General features: G+C 42.2%; 1 protein-coding gene across 3 annotated transcripts in view; it reads left to right on the top strand.

Moving 5' to 3' along the window:
- The first annotated feature begins 425 nt into the window (after positions 1-425).
- SNX22 (sorting nexin 22) overlaps positions 426-20,135 on the top strand; it is a 30,022-nt gene continuing 10,312 nt past the window's right edge. For 2 of the 3 annotated variants that reach the window (XM_073652843.1, XM_073652842.1), the window contains exons 1-3: positions 426-748; positions 9,693-9,776; positions 11,155-11,259. In XM_073652843.1, the coding sequence (XP_073508944.1) occupies positions 686-748; positions 9,693-9,776; positions 11,155-11,259 (252 nt within the window). In that variant the 5' untranslated portion in view covers positions 426-685. Of the gene's footprint in view, positions 749-876; positions 1,049-9,692; positions 9,777-11,154; positions 11,260-20,135 lie in introns of those variants that run through there. The other variant, XM_073652845.1, reaches the window with a different exon arrangement.

Genomic DNA, 20,135 nt, shown 5'->3' with positions numbered 1-20,135 from the left:
GTAGGATCGGTCATCAATATGGGATTGGTGGGTGTCTGACACTTGGTGATCAACTATCGGATGTAAGTGATGTACACAGTGGACCACCGAGTCTCCACACTTTTAGGGGCTGCCATTTTCCTCCCAGTCACTTGAATACTTGGTGCACATTGTTGGATCTGTCTCCATATCTATTTACATTTAATGCGCTTTTTCTGTAGTTTTTTTGCATTGTCTTCAAAGAAAGAAACCACAGATTGTATTTTTGATTCTAGTCCTATGTGAGTAATGTGATTTTCCTCAGCACATGGCACTGCCCGGGCACCTGAGGGCGAACAAACTACATCCTATGATGTGACTCCACACCGTGAGCCGGCAGAGCTGGCCGCCCCCTCTTATCTCGTCCATGTCTCTGGGGGACGGCCATGGTGAGAGGCGGAGGAGGGCGGGACCGCTGTGAGGAGCGGAGGGACGGAGGGAGGGCGGCTCTGTGCTGCCATGAATGGAGCCGGGGAGGGCAGTGTTACCAAGTTTCTAACAGCTGAAGGCACAGGTGGGGGTGGGGTGGCACAGACACATCAGATGTCGTGTGTAGCCCGGGGCACTGCGGACCCGCACACTGCCAGGGCACAGACATCCCGGGGGCATGGCGAGACCCTGAGCCTGGCGCCTTGTCAGCTCCATCCTGGCTGCACGGAGGGGGAGAATGCTGGAAGTGCACGTCCCGTCAGTGGGGCACCAGCTGTACAAGTCTGACAAGACCCACACGGTAGGTGGCAGCCTCTGCCCATTCTTCTCAGCTGCCGGGCACTGTGAGGGGGCAGCTGGGGGCTTTGTCTGCACGGTGCCCTGACAGCCTCAGCTGGCACATCTGCCCACAGTGTGAGGCGGACACTAGCTGGCATCGCTTTACCCTCCTAGTCGCTTTGCACTTAGTATTACACAGCAGACGTCTTGTATCGTCCCATAGTCCTCACATATCTGTGCCCCCCAGGGCTGCAGCACTCCTGCCAGGGCATGGCACCACTACCAGCAAGCAAAGATGGAAAAAAATCAAGTTTCCTCACAGGTTCGGCACTAATGATAACTTTAGCATAAAGATGGCATGCTTATTACTGGTAATGTATGAATGCTGTCTCCTTAGACCCTCCTGGCACACTTGGCATTGGGGGTCCCTGTGTACCACATGTAGCATTGCTGATGTTGGTGTATCTGCCAGTTGTCCTATTTCCTAAGCTTCCTCCCTACAGGATGGTGCACTGTCCCCCAGTCTAGACTTTGATCTGTGGTTTGGAGTCAGTTCCTCTGATTCACTCTCCTGTTCTGCTTTACTGCTAATACTGAGGGATAATAGATTCTGCTCGGAGCTGGACCCTTTTCTTTCTCACTGGAGAAGGGGATAAAAACCTTCCCATTTTCTATTCATGTGCCATGGATAGGCTTTTCTTTCCCAGGACTAAGATACATTTCCCCGCGATAGTCCGAAATATTCAGGATAAGGCTACATTCACTCATCCATGTGACACGTCCTAGTGCTGACATTTTTTTTCTCGGACAGCACACAGACCCATAGAGTTTCATTGATACATACGTACTTCAGTTTTAAAAATGGATCCGCATGGATTCTGTCCTCATTATGCAAATGAGCAGCGCATGTTTTTTTTCCCTTTTGGACTTTCCTCATTGATGTTAGTCTATTGGAAAAGTCCACATGCGGACCTGCAAGAAAAATCGACATGCTGCGGGTCTGAAGGATGCGCCGCATGTCCGTATCCGCAGGTGCACAGATCAACACATAGTGGACATGGGATTTCTAGAAATCCATCCACTATGCTGTAACATCTGGACGCTGTGGATTTGACACTGCATAAACACGCAGCGGCTCCTGATCGTGGGCACGTACACTTATCTATTTTGCAGATAAGTCTCAGCCATTAAAGCACCACTCCAGCATTTTATTTCAGTGCTGGAGTGGTGCTACTGATCTAAGGTCCCTAGCCTTAGTCTCATACTTACCCGCCAGTATCTTCAATTTTTATCGGCGCCACTCCAGTCCTGCTCCGCCATCTTGTGACTGCAACTTCTGACTGACTGGAAGTCCGAGGTAACGGTCATAAGCTCTCATGCAAATCTATGAGCTAGATTTGCATTGAAAAGTGACCTCTGGCTCACCTGGTAACCACTGGACTGAACTGTCAGGTCACAAACTGATTGAAAGTGAAGACTCCGGCTGGTGAGTCTAAGACTAAGGGCAATATAAAGACCCTGCAGGAGTGGAACTTCAAATTCTAAGGGGATCCCTGTAAAACAGATGACTCTGAAGACAGACTTTGTACTTCAGAGTTCTATCTGAATTTCAACAGTTTTGAACTGATATGTTAAAGAGTTTGTCCACTACTATATCATTGATTACCTATCCTTAGGAGAGGTCATCAATGTCTGATTAGTTGGAGTCCAACACCCGGCACCCCCGCCGATCAGCTGTTCTCGGTGTAGACTGGAGCTGCTCCGCCTTCTGATAGTGGCCATGGCTGGGTACTACACATCCGCCTCCTATTGATTTGAATAGGAGGTGGATGTGCAGTACCCAGCTGCGGACACTATCCAAAGGCGGAGCAGCTCCGCAGTTGAGCATTTCCATCCAGTGGCTGCCAACACTGATAACAGTTGATGTGTCAGGTGTCGGACCCCAACCGATCAGACCTTGATGACCTATGCTAAGGATAGGTCATCAATGATAAAGTAGTGGACAACGTCTTTAAGAGCAAATGGATTAAAATAGTCCAGACAGTCTGCCTGTGTCAATGAAAAAATTCAAACTGATAATAAAAATCTGTCACATCTAGGATGACACTTGAGAAAAGTCTGTATGTTTCTATCGGATGGTAACACGCATGTGTGAATGTAGCCTAAGACAGAGTGGCTTGCTGCACCTGCTGGCCATACGCATTAGACTGATGTTGGCCAAACCTAGCTGACGATTATTGTGTAAGGAGGAATCCTAACTCCACAGCAGAGGTCAGAGGAACAAAAAAAGATTGAGCTGTTGGATATTACCATTCCCAAGCTTTTGTTCTTGTTGGAGATTATCTGCCCTTTCCTCATTCACGCACGCACGCTCTATTACAGTGCTGATTGTATACTTATATTCATATTGTGATTATTATAAGTGGGCCGTGACAATTAGGAAGGGCACTGTGTGAAGCGTTGTTATAACAGCCGGGCACATTTACTGGTGTACTGTAAAGTGGTACATCATTATTAAACTGGTATTGCATTATTAAATATGTGATCCTGGATCTTCCAATATGTAGTGACATAATTCTTCTGTTAAACAGGTTACAGCTCCCAGCACTGTCCCCCTCAAGATTAGTTGATTATTGGGGGTCTAAATGACCAAAATGACTGCTGGTTCATTCTTTGTTAATGTGGTTTTTACAAAGTGCCAAATATTGACTTTGTGACAATAGGTTTACATCTTATTCAGGTTCATAAAAAGTAATTCAATAGTTAATAGTTTTAAAACCTCACTGAGGAGTAAAAAGGAAGGGGACAGAGGAGGGGGGAAGGTGGTGAAGAGGGAGGATCATTACCAAGATACTAGCCCAGGCTATTTAGGTAATGGTTAGGGCAATTGCCCATCTGTGACTCTACCCCTGCCCTTAGTGGCCATTCTTACTAAAGTAATACATTGAATGGAGGTCAGTGTGGTTGTAAATGCCTTCCATCTTCTTTACACTACTATAAAACTTGTTCAGCCATTTCCCGTTGTCAATCGTAGAAAGCTCCCATAGAATATATTTAGGTAATAAAAAAGCAAACAACTGAAGTATTTGTGTATGCTGGTTCAGATGGTAGTTCTTCTAGTTGTAACACACGTGCTGAAGATCCTATTGTTTTTATTCTGCTTTCTCCTATTCTTCTCTTATTGCATTAACTTGTGACCAATCAATGGCAGCAAGCGAGCACATAAGTCATTTAGATTACTTTGATGTTAATGAATTTCATTTCCAGGAGATTGACTATTGTAACAAAACAGATGGGAAACCACAGACATGCCAAGTGTAGTGACCCATATCAGCATTCAGGTTAGAATGGGGATATCTTGATAGGTAACTGGACCCCTGGTGCAAAACCCTTTTTGTGCCTCAAAGAAATATATTTGCAAGACATTGCTTAATAATAATGGTAATAATACAACAATATAAACATCAGATGGTTCCTCGGCTCTGATTGCTGAAGTGTCTCCTATTGATTTAGAAACTGCATCTCTCACAAACCAGAAAACACATGTCAGTGAAGCTCATTCCTGGACCTGGCGATAACTTCTACAGTATATGACGTCTGGCCTAGATTAACGTGACTGTTCCTTTATAAAGGTTTTGTTTCCATTTTGCTATGTAGTGTTCTTCCCTTGTTCAGATCAGGTTACCTGCTGTAAGGTGTCTCCCTATCTTGTGTCACAAGCACATTATTTACTGTGTGATAAAAGAACCAATATTGGTGACTTGGCAGTGTGCTGGTCATGTAAGGAGCACTTGTGATGAAGCTGCCGTCTCCACTTCGGGTTACCCTTTAGGGCGGTAATAAATATTTTTTCTTTTAAGCAAAAAAGAGGCAAGGAGCTATAGACATCAAGCAGTCATACTTCAGTTAAAATAAGCTTGCTACGGTCATACCTCCACTTTTCCTTTGCATGTTCCCTCAAACCTCATGCATCATTATAAAGATAAAAAGCAACAATAGACTAATAAAAAGATAAAGTGGAGCAATTTATATAGTGAAGAGGGTAAACTGCAAAAATAAAGCATACAGCACGTGAAATAAGTATTTAACACATCACCAATTTATTAAGTAAATATATTGTTTCTTTCCATAAACTTTTTCTATTGGGTTCAGATCAGGTGTTTCTCTGGACCATTCTAGCAGCTTTATTTTCTTTCTCTGAAACCAATTGAGAGTTTTCTTGGCTGTGTGTTTGGGATCATTGCCTTGCTGAAATGTCCACCCTCGTTTCCTCTTCATCATCCTGGAAGATGGCAGCAGATGGTTTACTTCTGTAATTGATATTTGTATGATCCTAAGGCTATGTGCCCACGTTGCAGAAATGAAGCAGAAAATTTCTGCTTCATTTCTGCAAGTCCTCTCCTGGAAAAACGCATGCGGAATTCCGCACGCGTTTATCGCGCGTTTATCGCGCGTTTTCCACATGCGGAATTGCCTTGCGTTTTTTATGCATTGGACAAAGGCAATTCCGCTTGCGGAAACGCAAAATTAATTGACATGCTGCGGATTTTTGAACGCAGCATAAACGCTGCGGAAAAATCCGCAGCATGTGCATAGAACTTGCGGAATCCCATTGGGGACCATGGGGTGCGGATTACCAAGCGTTTTACAAGCATTTCCGCTGCGGAAATTCCGCATTAAAAACGCTTGTAATCCGCAACGTGGGCACGCAGCCTAAATATTGTTGTGCATGAGGCTTTGTGATTAGGATAAGTGAAGTTTGGAAGTGATATTTGAATTTTTAGGAAACCCACTTTTATAGATAGAATGTAGAGATTGTTGCCTTTATTGGGTGATTAATAAAGGTAATCTGCCAAGGAAATAAGCTCTGGAGGCAGATCCTCATGCAGATCAGTGTCCGGCCCATAGATCTTAACAGCTTATTTACTTATAAGAAAATGACATTGGATCACAGATATCAAGGTATCACTTTACTCAACTTCCCATATATGACCTACATGCCCATATAGACTGCTTAGAGAGTTGATCCTACCGACAGATTCCCTTTAACTATAATCTTTCATTTTGCAGATAGAGCGATAGACCCTTCTAAATGTGTCTTGCGATAAATCTGATAGTCCCCCAAAAATCTATATATATTTTACTGCTTTACTAAAAGACAGAACTGCAGTTATCCCTTGGAGATTACCTAAGTAGACCTCTTGTGTAGATTCTGCTTGGATGTCACTTTCTTTTGGGCAGGATTTGTGCAGTCTGGTTTGCAGAAATCGTACACGCTTTATTGTACAGGATTTGGGTGTGGGGAATGTTTTTGTTCACCAAGAGCCAAAGAATCTGAGTTCAGGTCTGTCACATGATCTGACCTTAGATCAAATGTCAAAAGTTAGAACAGGCGAGAACACGTCAATTACACAATTATCCTGCTTGTCACTTGTACACGTCACATTTGTGAAGTGTTGAGATTTTTATGATGCTTTTACCTATTACACTTTTGTATTTTACAACATAATATAAATCATAAACATATAGGGTTCAGCACTTTATTTGATCTTGCCTAGCAATGACTGCAGAGGGAAGGAGGGTTGTTCCACATTAGTGAGTTGGAAAATGTCGGCACAAGCCACCACTTTTCTATTTCTGTCCCTTTAAGTCGTATGTGAGGTTCATGTCGGAATATGTCTAAGATGGGTGGCCCCATAATATTTGAGTGGCCCTAATAAACCCCCACACATCCCACCGCTTACTCAACTGGAGAGCTATATCTATTTAGGAGTTGGCATGTCATGTTTTTAATGGCTGACCAGGAAGAATACAGATGGTTATAGTTTTAGTACTAAGTAATGAAATTGAGTGACTGACTGATTATATGTAGACAACGTGGTACTGAATATAGTTCTATCTCATCATTGCTTTGCTTAGGCTGTGACATTCCTTACCCAATAGCTCTGCTCCTTTACTTAATAAATTTAGATGTTGTCTATTAGTATACAGCATTTATGGAAAATGTGCTAACAAGAAAATTGCTGGACTGATATTATTGCAGTGTTTTGTCATGAATATTCACTGAACGTTATCATTTATTGGTCTGTAATAAAGAGCTCTGACTTATGTGGCAATACCTACAATGACAAGACAAGTAGTGCGATAGCAATGTACTTGCTAGTATCTTGGCTTATTACAGGGAACCTGTCAGGGGTGTTATGCTGTAGCTCTTACATCTTTAAGTATTGCCGCACTCGGCCAGCGAGATATCGATGTATGCATGATATACTGGCTCCCCGCAGCTGGTGATTGGCCGCTTTCTGCACTGGGAGACAACTGTCAATCACTGGTGGCAGGGGGAGCCCGCGTATCATTAATATCAGCAGACTCCTTGCTGTACATATGCTGCAAAGTTTATGATGTGCACTCTGCAAAACTACTTTGTCTTCATTGTAGATAGCACTCCAGAAATCCAAGCTTTTTATTACATACCAATCTAAGTGAAGTTAAGCTAAAGGTTATGTTTTAATAGTCATTGCACTGACTTTATTTCCAGCAGATGGCTATTCATTATTGCAGAATACAGTATTCATCCCATTCTCTGTAAAGCTGGTCATATACATACAGTGCTGGCCAAAAGTATTGGCACCCCTGCAATTCTGTCAGATAATACTCAGTTTCTTCCTGAAAATGATTGCAATCACAAATTCTTTGGTATTATTATCTTCATTTAATTTGCTTGCAAGGAAAAAACACAAAAGAGAATGAAGCTAAAATCAAATCATTGATCATTTCACACAAAACTCCAAAAATGGGCCAGACAAAAGTATTGGCACCCTCAGCCTAATACTTGGTTGCACAACCTTTAGCCAAAATAACTGCGAACAACCGCTTCCGGTAACCATCAATGAGTTTCTTACAATGCTCTGCTGGAATTGTAGACCATTCTTCTTTGGCAAACTGCTCCAGGTCCCTGATATTTGAAGGGTGCCTTCTCCAAACTGCCATTTTGAGATCTCTCCACAGGTGTTCTATGGGATTTAGGTCTGGACTCATTGCTGGCCACCTTAGAAGTCTCCAGTGCTTTCTCTAAAACCATTTTATAGTGCTTTTGGAAGTGTGTTTTGGGTCATTGTCCTGCTGGAAGACCCATGACCTCTGAGGGAGACGCAGCTTTCTCACACTGGGCCCTACATTATGCTGCAAAATTTGTTGGTAGTCTTCAGACTTCATAATGCCATGCACACGGTCAAGCAGTCCAGTGCCAGAGGCAGCAAAGCAACCCCAAAACATCAGGGAACCTCCGCCATGTTTGACTGTAGGGACCGTGTTCTTTTCTTTGAATGCCTCTTTTTTTTCCTGTACACTCTATGTTGATGCTTTTTCCCAAAAAGCTCTACTTTTGTCTCATCTGACCAGAGAACATTCTTCCAAAACGTTTTAGGCTTTCTCAGGTAAGTTTTGGCAAACTCCAGCCTGGCTTTTTTATGTCTTGGGGTAAGAAGTGGGGTCTTCCTTGGTATCCTACCATACAGTCCCTTTTCATTCAGACGCCGACGGATAGTACGGGTTGGCACTGTTTTACCCTTGGACTGCAGGGCAGCTTGAACTTGTTTGGATGTTAGTCGAGGTTCTTTATCCACCATCCGCACAATCTTGCGTTGAAATCTCTCGTCAATTTTTCTTTTCCGCCCACATCTAGGGAGGTTAGCCACAGTGCCATGGGCTTTAAACTTCTTGATGACACTGCGCACGGAAGACACAGGAACATTCAGGTCTTTGGAGATGGACTTGTAGCCTTGAGATTGCTCATGCTTCCTCACAATTTGGTTTCTCAAGTCCTCAGACAGTTCTTTGGTCTTCTTTCTTTTCTCCATGCTCAATGTGGTACACACAAGGACACAGGACAGAGGTTGAGTCAACTTTAATCCATGTTAACTGGCTGCAAGTGTGATTTAGTTATTGCCAACACCTGTTAGGTGCCACAGGTAAGTTACAGGTGCTGTTAATTACACGAATCAGAGAAGCATCACATGATTTTTCAAAGGGTGCCAATACTTTTGTCCACCCCCTTTTTTAGGTTTGGTGTGGAATTATATCCAATTTGGCTTTAGGACAATTATTTTTGTGTTTTTTTCATTGAAGACAAATTAAATGAGAATAATACCAAAGAATTTGTGATTGCAATCATTTTCAGGAAGAAACTGAGTATTATCTGACAGAATTGCAAGGGTGCCAATACTTTTGGCCAGCACTGTAAGATAGCTGTCCGAGAAACAACTTTTTTTTTTCTTTAACCCAACTCCACCATTAAAGGGACTCTGTCAGCACAGAATGAGTGGTAAAACCAAGAACAGGAGCTCGGTGCATCATGGCAGGGCCAACATTTAAGTACACCTTCCCACCTGCTTCTTTTCCATCTATCTCCGCCGTTCTCAGACTTTATGAAGCCAGAGCTGTCAAAGAATGTGGGGAGGGGTGGAGATAGAGGGAACATAAGTACTAGATTGGAAGGTGCGCTTAACTGTTTGGCCACGCCATGATGCACCGAGCGCCTGTACTTGGGTTGAACAGTCATTCTGTGATGACAGACTCCCTTTAACACATGCAGGTTTATTCTAATGGGAAGCGGGAAACTGGTTGTCTGCTAAGGGTAATACAAAATCAGACTGCAGGCATCTTAAAATTCATTATTTGAATTCACCTCCAAATGTATTTGCTAGTTTTTATGGATTTACAATAAAGCATTTTTATTCATTGGATGGAAGTGTGAAAAATTCCTCTATTTTGGTTTATTTTTGCTGTGCCGCACGAGCAGGATTTGGCACCCATCGATGCACTATTGTCTGCTTCACATGGTTTGGATAAGCGTGGTGAGCTCTATACTTTTCTCTTTTTTATTCTTTGTTTACATACGTTTAATGTGAACTTTCATTATGTGTTCTTGTATATAAGCTATAAATTAAATCCTTTCTTCTTGTTAGGTCTTCAAATTAGATGTCTTATGCAATGGCCGTCGACATACCCTGGACCGCCGATATAGTGAATTTTATACACTCCATAAGGTGGTAAGTATTTTTCCTTCATCTTTTAGATTTGTTTGTACACTTTCAAGTATTGAACCTATGATGCTTAACCTTAATGCTCATAGATCCCTCGATCTATAATTTCTAAAATCAAATTGATAATTTCACAATGTATTTCTATTTACACAAATCTGCACTGTTACCCAGTGGCATTTTTAGAGGGGTTTAAGATCATGTAAGCTTATTTTACTATTCAAAAAAATTGCAGAAATAACAGGTCTGTTTAAGAGAGTATTTACATTTACCTGCAGAATTTTCATCCTGATTTTAAGGATGAAATCCACAGAGGAATACAGTACCAGCAAGTTGGATGAAACTTCAAATCTCATTCAATCGCTGTAGAATTTTTCTACTGAGAAATTGACTGAAAGTGCTAATTTTTGAGACTGCAGCATGTCAATATTTGTGACTGATTAGTTGCAGACTTTCTCTTTTGACAATCCCCAATTTCTGTGGAATACCTACAGATCCATAGCCTTCATATTTAGAAGAAAACACTCAAAGTTTTACTATACTCTCCTCACCTGGTGCCACAATGGCACTTTTCTCTAGTCCCCCATGGGGCTCTGTACACTTGGCCTTCAGTGATAACGCTTGGTTTACCACTGAAGCATCACGGTAGGCATGGATGTTGTAGTTTCTTTTTTTTTCTTAGGCAATCTACAGTGATTTTTCTAGATTTGTGCTGAAATGTTCTTCGCTGGTGTCCACAGAGATTGAGGGAGCTGAACATTTTCTATTCCATCGGCTTTTACTTCAATATGTAGTGAATACAGTATAACTTTTAATATATAAAAATGTGACCATCAGGTGCGCTCTGTGGAACCCTGTATATTCCAGTTGTAAACAATAATTGTTTGTGTCCAATCTCATGGGACGTGTACTTGCAGTCATGGAAATGCATGCACAGATTTCCCTTGCCTCTGCCAATGCAGGAATGATTCGGTCATAGTTTACTAGACCACACCTCATTCTGATCTAAGGATGTGAATGTACTTGTAATTAAAATAAACACTTAAGAAAACCGTAAAAGAACACAGTTATCACTAGTCCAGTGTTGTAACACCTTATTAATAATGATTGACAAGGGGGATTTATGATGGGATGCTCCGTGATGTACCACAATATTCATTGCTAGCTCCAAAACCTCATAAGGATGTTGTGGCATCATGTGCCGGTTTGAGCTTATGTTTTGCCTACAAGTTTACAGGGCTACTGGGCTTCATAATAATTATTTTTAGCTGTCTACAAGGAAACCATGTCACTTGCTTACTCCTGTCAGAGTCTGCAGCTGCGCAACACCAATCGCCCTTTTCCAAATTGTCATGCTAAGTGGGTGAAATTCTTATTGTCTTCGCAGCTCAAGAAGACATGCAAAGTTCCTGAGTTTCCACCTAAACGGGTTCCAAATTGGATGTCCAAGGTCCAAGAGCAAAGGCGGCAAGGACTTGAGGCATACATCCAAGTAAGAAAGTATTTTTTTGCCAGTAATTTGTTCACAATTGGCTATGCAAGACCCTAGTAAAAACCAAACCCTTCTGATCCCGAATAAAAACCCATCCCTTCAGATACCTGGATTCCATTAGGGATCTTGCTGGCAGCCCCATAGAAAGGATATTAATAGTAAGTTCTATCAATATCATCAATATACACGTGTGTGTGTGTGCGTGTAATATATACAGACACAAAGAAAAAGGTCTGAGGAAGTTCAGTACTAATTTACAGAAAGTGATTCATGATGTCCTGTCTTAGGAGATGTGGAAGAAGAAGCAAGAACATGAAGGGAACTGAAATGGTTGGAATTCACAAACCACCAGTCACCGGTGGGAAATAACAGAAATCATGTAAAAACAGTCAAAATAATTATAAATAGATATAGATACAACACCAGATTACATGCGTGACATAACACGACATAAGGTATTAGAAGTGCAGCAAAAGATCTTTATACAAGACCATCAGTAATGGAGAATGGAAAATGTTCTAGCACATGTGACCATTGCTTTTTGGGCTGCACAAAAGATTGATTGTCTGTTATGTTTATTTTTAGCATTACATTTATACATTATATCTGGATGTTTATAACTATCTTAGTATAGTATGGAAAAAAGTGGGTTCAGGATCCTTGGCTATTACAACATACACACTTAATAGACAAAAAAACAAAAGCAGGCAGCACTGCAATTAAAAATGCTAAAAAGTAGGGGTACTTCATTAACACATATCTCCAGACCAACAATGAGCCTTTGATCCTTGAGAGTGGCTCGTTTTATGTCTGGAGCTAAAACATTGCACAGATACAAGTCAATAACGTACCCCCACTGTTTGCATGTTGAATTGGTATTGTGTTGTTGTGCTTTCTGCTTTTATATTTACAATCTCAATGGCCATGTAAAAAAACACATGAGACTTACCTGTCATATAAAAATGAGATAATACAAGCAGAAAAAAATAATGTTGCGTGAATTAGACACAATTAAAAAGTAACTAAATTGGGGGCGTGGCTTGGCTGGACATGTGAGCGGTCCAGGACAGATCAGCTCTGGGAGCAATAGCCTGTAAAAGTCTCCACTGGGCCCTAAATAGTAATAAAACCAGAGATAACATCTCCCTCTGAGCTCCTGTAACCATTGGTGCACAACAGAGGAGTTTTTTTTATGGCTGGGAAAGCAGGCAGAAGGCACTGTGAGGTAACTGCAGGAGCAGACAGACAATCTCAAGATGGCGCCGAGAAACTGAAGCTTTCCACATCCCCAGATGCACCAGGCAAGTCTACTTCCATGAACGCTGCAGTTAAACTAGCTAGTTATGCTAAGACAAACAGAGCAGCCCCCTTGAGTAATACAGTGCAGGCACAGATGAAGGGGATGGCTAATGGCTTCTCTGCTCTCCCAGGAGAATGTGACAATACAGATAATACTGACCCCTCAGATAACTGCCTGCAGCTTCGGCCAGAGGTTAACCCCTTCAGCACTCTCTCAACCCAGCAGACAGAAGAGCCTACAATTAAGGATGTTTTCATGGTTGTTACACAGTATGGATCTGTCCTGTCCTCACTTAGTAATCAAATGGGTGAGATTAAGGAAGAACTTTCCTATATGAGACAGGGGCTGCATAAAGTAACAGATCGCACCACAGCAGCTGAGAGGAGAATTAGTGATTTGGAGGATAAACAGCCTCAAATTATCAGTGACAATTGCAGACATGACCAACAGATCCTGGCATTGCTAGCTAAAACTGATGATCTGGAGAACAGACTCAGGCGGAATAATATAAGGGTAAGTGGCATCCCTGAAAAAACCGAGAGCAATAACCCTACTGAGTATTTTGAGAAATGCCTGCTCTCCCTGTTTGGGGCAGAACACCTGACCCCTCTATTTGCTGTGGAAAGGGCGCACAGAGTTCCTATTCGGCTGTTACCCGGAGCCCCGCCGCGGCCAGTCCTAATGAAGCTGCTCCACTATAAGGACCGTGACGGCATCCTTAAGGCAGCTCGTGATAAAGGGGACATCTCTGTCAATGGCCAAAAGGTGTCCTTTTTCCCTGACTACTCCATTGAAGTGTCAAAATGCAGGGCACAATTTGTGGATGTGAAACGACGGCTACGCCAGCTACAAATACCATACTCCATGCTTTACCCGGCGAAACTCAGAGTGGCCGCCCTAGGAGGGACCTCCTTTTTTGAAAATCCTAAGGAAGCACTCCGCTGGCTTGATCTAAATGAACAGCAACTTCGCCAGAACCCACAACGTTGAATGAAGCCGTATAACTTAAGTCATGTGCCATCAGAAGATATCTCATTGACTGTTGAAGTCATAATTCTTACCAAGTAACCCACGGCCCAGTGGAAAATGGATATTCTGTCTATTATCCTAAAATGGCAGGCTCCCAAGAAACGTTTATTTTTCTCTTTTAGTAGGTTGCTCGCTTGCTTCATGTGCGGATGCGAGTTGGACTGGTACCCCCATCCATCTGATTTTTCTGGATGGATCGGTATTTTTCTGTTTGTATGTTTTTGTAAGTTGTATGTTTATAGATTGTACTGCGCAGTTCTGCCACCCGTATGGATTACAGTGATCTTGTATGGAAAAGGGGTATTATCATAACCTTGTATTTGGGAACCGGAGTTATGTTAACGCTTGTCATACGTATCCTGTCCATCCCCTATGCGTTATATGCTAATGGCTAACCAAGTAAAATTCCTTTCTTGGAACGTGAGAGGGTTGGGAGACCCCTTAAAGAGGACAGCTGTCATGGAATATATACGGGGAAATTCACCAGCAGTGGTATGTCTGCAGGAAACGCATCTAGAAAAAAAGTAATATAGCGGCCCTGAAGCGTTCATGGATCAGCCATAGTTTTCATTCTACCTTTTCAAGTTACTCGAGGGGTGTCAGTATTTTAGTACATAGATCTATCCCTTTTGAATTGATATCCGCTAAGGTGGATGAGGAGGGCAGATTCATTGGGATTCATTGTAGAATATTCACCAAAGAATTATTACTAGTGGCAGTCTACATTCCCCCTCCCTATAATAATAATATTATGAAGGAAATTGCGTCACTCATAGACAAAGTACCGGGGGTCCCTGTGCTATGCATGGGAGATTTTAACAATATTGTACACCCATACTGGGATAGATTCAGATCAGACACAGCTACAGAGGCTACCCCCATAACTAAGTTTGGTGAGCTCCTATCAGAGTTATCCTTGACTGATATATGGCGTCTTAAATATCCCAAAACACAACAATTCTCCTGATACTCTAAATCACATAACACCCTCTCCCGCATAGATTTAGTACTAGGAACAGAACACATTCTCCCTTTAGTGGAAAGGGTGGAATATTTACCTAGAGTACTGTCGGACAACTCACCCTTGATGATGAGCCTATGTCTTTTGCCCAGATTGGAAGCTACCCTTACTAGATGGTCCATGAATCCCTTTTGGTTGCAAATCATAGACACAAATTTGATTACATCAGCTCTTCAAAACAATTTTATAGAAAATAAGGGCTCTGTGATGCAGAACTCACTATGGGACGCTATGAAGGCCTGTCTGAGGGGAGTCTTGATACAAGCTATAAATAGATCCAAGACTAAAACTAACCAATTTGGGGAATTCTTGCAAGACAGGGTTAGACTCACGGAAAATAAATTTGTCCAATCAGGTACAGAGGAGGACCTAATGACCTGGAAAGAGGCGCAGGAGGCATACTCCACACATATTAGGGAGAAGGCCAAGAATAAGAATAAGCGACTATTTTCCCAAACACATTTTTATGAAGAAGGGGAAAAGGCAGGGCATTTACTGGCTATGATTGCAAGGGCTCAAATAGGGACATCCTTTATAGGCGCTTTAAAAAATAAGGAAGGTGCAATGGTTAATCAGCCAGATCAAATATCAAATACTTTCAGAGAATTTTATCAGGACTTATACAGAACCAAAACACGGTTTAGCAGAGAACAAATCCTGACTTTTTGGAGGGGATTGATCTTCCAGCTATCTCTGAGGCAGATAAAAAATACTTAAATAGTCCCCTGCAATTAGAGGAGTTACAAATGGCCACAGCTTCAATGGCCAATAATAAATCACCAGGGTTGGACGGGTTCCCTATGGAAATATACATGAAATTTGAGGATATATTACTACTTCAATTGCGGTGCACCTTCCAGGAGACAGCCAGGGAAGGCATTGTGCCCCTCTCAATGAGAGAAGCAGTTATTGTAGTGATACCCAAACCGGGTAAGGATCCATTGCTCCCCGAATCCTATAGGCCTATATCCCTGCTACCTACGGACATTAAAATTATAGCAAAAGTTCTGGCCTCCAGGTTAAATAACATAATATCTAATGTTATACATAGTGATCAATCGGGCTTTATGCCAGCTAGGTCTACAGCCGTTAATATCCATAGACTATTTCTTAATCTTCAGTTGCCAGTGGACTATGCAGGAGACAGGGTTATTTGCTCGCTAGACGCTGCTAAAGCATTTGACTCTGTTGAATGGGAATATCTATGGGTAGTTTTGGAGAAATTTGGTATGGGCGCTGGATTTATTTCATGGATCAAGCTACTATATGAGAGGCCTTGGCACGATTAAGGGTAAATGGGCGTCTTACTTCAGCCTTTGAACTGGGGAGGGGTACCCGGCAGGGCTGCCCATTGTCCCCTTTACTGTTTGCACTGGCCATTGAACCACTAGCTGCGGCTATCAGGATGCACCCTGGCATAATGGGATTTCGCAGAGGGAATATAGAGGAGAAAATTTTCGCTTTATGCTGACGATGCACTACTATTTTTAGCGGAAGCCTCCAAAACATTATCTGTAGCTATGGAGACAATCGAGAAGTTTGGGAAATTTTCGGGTTTGGTGATTAATTGGACTAAGTCAGTACTGCTTCCAATAGATAATGGGAACATTAATGCACCTCACTATACTGACTCAGGCTTACAAGTGGTTAATGAATTTAAATATTTGGGTATTAATGTAACATCTAAAGTAATTGACTATGAGAAACTAAACCTCAACCCAATACTGGCCAGATTCAAGTGTAAACTGGACACGTGGTCTAAATTGCCACTGTCAGTGGTGGGCCGCACTAACTTGGTCAAGATGATCTGGATGCCACAATTGCTATATGTATTGCATAATTCTCCAATATGGCTTCCCCAGAGATATTTCCTTAAAGTAAACAGCATGTTCAGGGACCTAATCTGGGGAAAACAAGCTCCAAGAATTAAACTGGAAACTTTGCAAAGAGATAAAACAATGGGTGGCCTTGTTGTCCCAAATCCGTGGGTTTATTATATGGCAGCTCAGCTCCAGCATATTCGTGGGTGGGATGACCCTGGAGTGGGAGGGGGGGCTCAACGTCTTCTACTCCAATCACATTTTAAATCACTCAGACTCTATGAAGCATTGGAGGCTCACAAATTTAAGACACCCTCTTGCAGAACTCCAACTAATCTGTTAATGCACAAACTTTGGTGGGCAGTGAGGAAATTACAGGGGATACAAGGGATCTCACAATTTGCATCACTGTGGGAAACGCCATGGCTCCCTAACCTATATAAATTGGAAGGGTTTAAAAATTGAAGTCTAAAAGGACTAGAAAGATTCACTCATGTTTTAGCGGGAGATTCACTCAAGGAGTTTTCACAGATACAAAATGAATATGGACTGCCCAACACCGAATTTTATAAGTACCTTCAGTTACGACATGCATATCAGGCAGAGGGTCTTGTCCTAAATAATGGAGTTCCTCAAAATGCTATAATACAGAGAATGGCTAGCTCACATAATTCTAATCTCATTGCTTTATAGGGGTCGGCTGGACCTGGTATTAGCAAAACACCCCATAAGATCAAAAGAAAAATGGGAGGGCTTGATAGGCCCTATTGAAGAGGGGCTGTGGTCTGAAATACTGGAAAGAGTTCCCCAGTTATCTCTGAGTGAGTCACATAGATTCTCCCACTTACAGGTGCTGCACCAGTCATATAGAACACCCCAATTTCTCCACGATATAGGGCTTCGACCAGACTCCCTATGTGCTAGATGTAAAACATCCCCGGCTAACATGCTTCATATGATGTGGACCTGCCTGCTCTGGAAAACTTCTGGCGGGATGTAATAACGATCATTGATAGGACATACTCAGTCGATTCAGATCCCTCACCATTAGTATGTATACTGGGATATATAGAAGATCTGAGCACTGACGGACATGGCAAAAGAGCGGTGGCACGCATGTTATACATGGCCAGGAAACTAATAGCCCAACATTGGTTATCAGAGCAGGCGCCCACGGTGACAGAATTTATAAATAAGATTAATTGGTTATTAAATCTGGAAAAAAGTATATATCTGAAAAGGAAGGCCATCTCTAAATTTGAAAAAATATGGGCTCCATGGATTGACGGCTCCGGCCTAGCATCCAGAGAACTGCATAGATTTCGACTTGGTCTGCTATGATTGATGTATAGATTACTTGACAGGTGCAAAATCCTACATTGGGCTGCTTTAGACATGTATATAACTGCTCCAAAGCAAGAGTTAGATACCCCTTAATACAATTGTGACTATTCATACTGTAAGATTGTTAATTTGCTGTGGACAGAACTGTGGAACATTTAACTCACAATGTTTTGTTTGAAAGGGCGATGTGTTGTGGGGGGAGGGATAGAATAGGGACTGGGTCCCTTCTTTGGTTGGGTTGTTTTATTTGTTTTACTGTTGTGTTACAAAAAAAGTTTTAACAATAATAAATATTTGATTTAAAAAAAAAAGTACCTAAATATTTAGCTTTTCATTTCCCTGCCCCTCCCTCTTAGCGCCTGACAATCTTGCAAAATCACCAGCCTCCACCATTGGCTGCTTTTAGAGCAGGTCTCCTAATCAGGGCTCTCACTTTCCTGAACTGTGTGCTTGTCGAAATTCTGTGTAAATATAGTGATAGCAGTGCATACTCCAGAACAAACAAAGCAAACCACTGATGGCTGAATGTGTTCTATCAGAACTTGTGCTGAGCTTTATAGTTCTACTAATACTACAGCTCTGTTACTCATCACAACTGTCACTCAAGGAGAAGTGCCCACCCTGCCAGAAACCAGGTCCGACTTTAAGAAGCTGCTGCCAACCATGAATTTCCCCTGCAGAGGAAGCTCTAGTCTGCCATAATGGCAGTATCTTTAACAGGGTGTCTTTCCATTCTTGCTCATACATGATGGTTCCTATCAAAGAACCTCCCTTCCCCCACAAATAGAGTATATAGATGGGTCGTCGGTAGGGGCTGGCTGGCAAATTTTTGCCTGGGGGGCAAGCACACAGCAGTGGACCATGAGTAGCGGCCCATCCTTAAGGAGGTTGTCTGGTCTTAATCGACAAGTTTGTGATCACTCTGTGACTGCAGACTTGTGAATGTTCAAATTGCGCACACTGCTCACTGTGAGGACTCTCTGGCGTCATGGGACCCCAAGTATGTAATATGTGTATTTCCGGCCACATTCCAAGTATTCTGTTTCCAGGCTCACGCAATACACTTGTATTGAGTGAGGCACATCTAGTCGTAATGTGGCCGGAAGTATGCATATCATGTGCTTGCGGTCACGTGCCTGCCACTAGCGGCACTGAAGAATCCTCATAGTGAGCGGTGCATGCGATGTGAACATTCACAAGTCTGCAGTCACATAGAGTGATGCAGACTTGTAGATTAAGACCGGACAACCCCTTTAATATATTTACTTCTGACTGCTACATAGGCTACATTCACAAGACTGTATTGTCTGTGTGCTGCCCGTGGAATAAACTGATGGCACTCGGACCAGTTCAGATGAGCGTTTATAGTGGTGAGACATATTACATATTATGCTTGCGTATATCTTTAAGCTAGATATATGTTTTCAGAGGTGTAGCAAAGCTACGCGAGCTGTGCTTTTCTACACTTCTAAACAAAAAAACATATTCCTGGAGTAAAGGTGGTCACACATAAGTATAGGTCTACTAGATCATGATCTATGAATACATTGTTTTGTGTATTTTTTCAAACATACTTGATCAAACAAGTCATCAATGTAAATTTTAATTCGACAGCAATGAAAAAATGTTATAGTACCAGTGACTTATGTGTACCATCTGGTGTCTGTGCAGAAAGTGTATATATAGTATACCCCATACAATACAATATACATAGAATATATAACTGGTATATAGAGATGAGCCATTTAATTTGCAGGACTGTGTTCTAGTGGTCAAATGAATATTCAGTGGCTGCTGGATAGGAGCCCTGTGCCACCTCCTATCTGAGGGCATCCTCTTTCTCTTCCTTTGATTCGTAGCCTGGCACAATGTCATGTATGTGTCACACCGCAAAGATGACATCACGCAAGGACTACAAATCAAGAGTCTCCAGGGATGCTGGCAGTTATGAGGATGCTCTCAGGGCTCTGATCTGGTTGCCACGGACCACTGACGTGCTTTTTTGACCAGTGTCCTCGGTGTCATAGAAGAGGACAGTTTCTATGGATACAATTCTATGTAGATGGGAGGCGAGGTGGGTCTAATGGATGTGGGTGCAATATGGAGGATATTTCCCTCAAAAGATCATCTTTTAAAATATGTTGAATACACATCCTGTATCAAACTTTTAGATACTTTATCCAAATTAGGATCAGAAAGTGATAGTGTCCCTCTATTTAACACAGGCACTAAATTATTTCTTCCACAATTCAATAATTAATCTACACAAATCTGTAGAAGAGCGGTTGGACTTGTAAATAAAATGAACTATAAGTACAGAAATGGCAACTTGGCTGACCAGGATGAGGGCCAGGAGTAGCCC

Source organism: Phyllobates terribilis, unplaced genomic scaffold (genome assembly GCF_046119375.1).
Source record: "Phyllobates terribilis strain yellow unplaced genomic scaffold, ASM4611937v1 Scaffold_11__3_contigs__length_659146591, whole genome shotgun sequence".
NCBI lineage: Eukaryota > Metazoa > Chordata > Amphibia > Anura > Dendrobatidae > Phyllobates > Phyllobates terribilis.
Note: the sequence above shows the minus strand (reverse complement) of the source record. Positions and strands in the feature narration are given on the sequence as shown.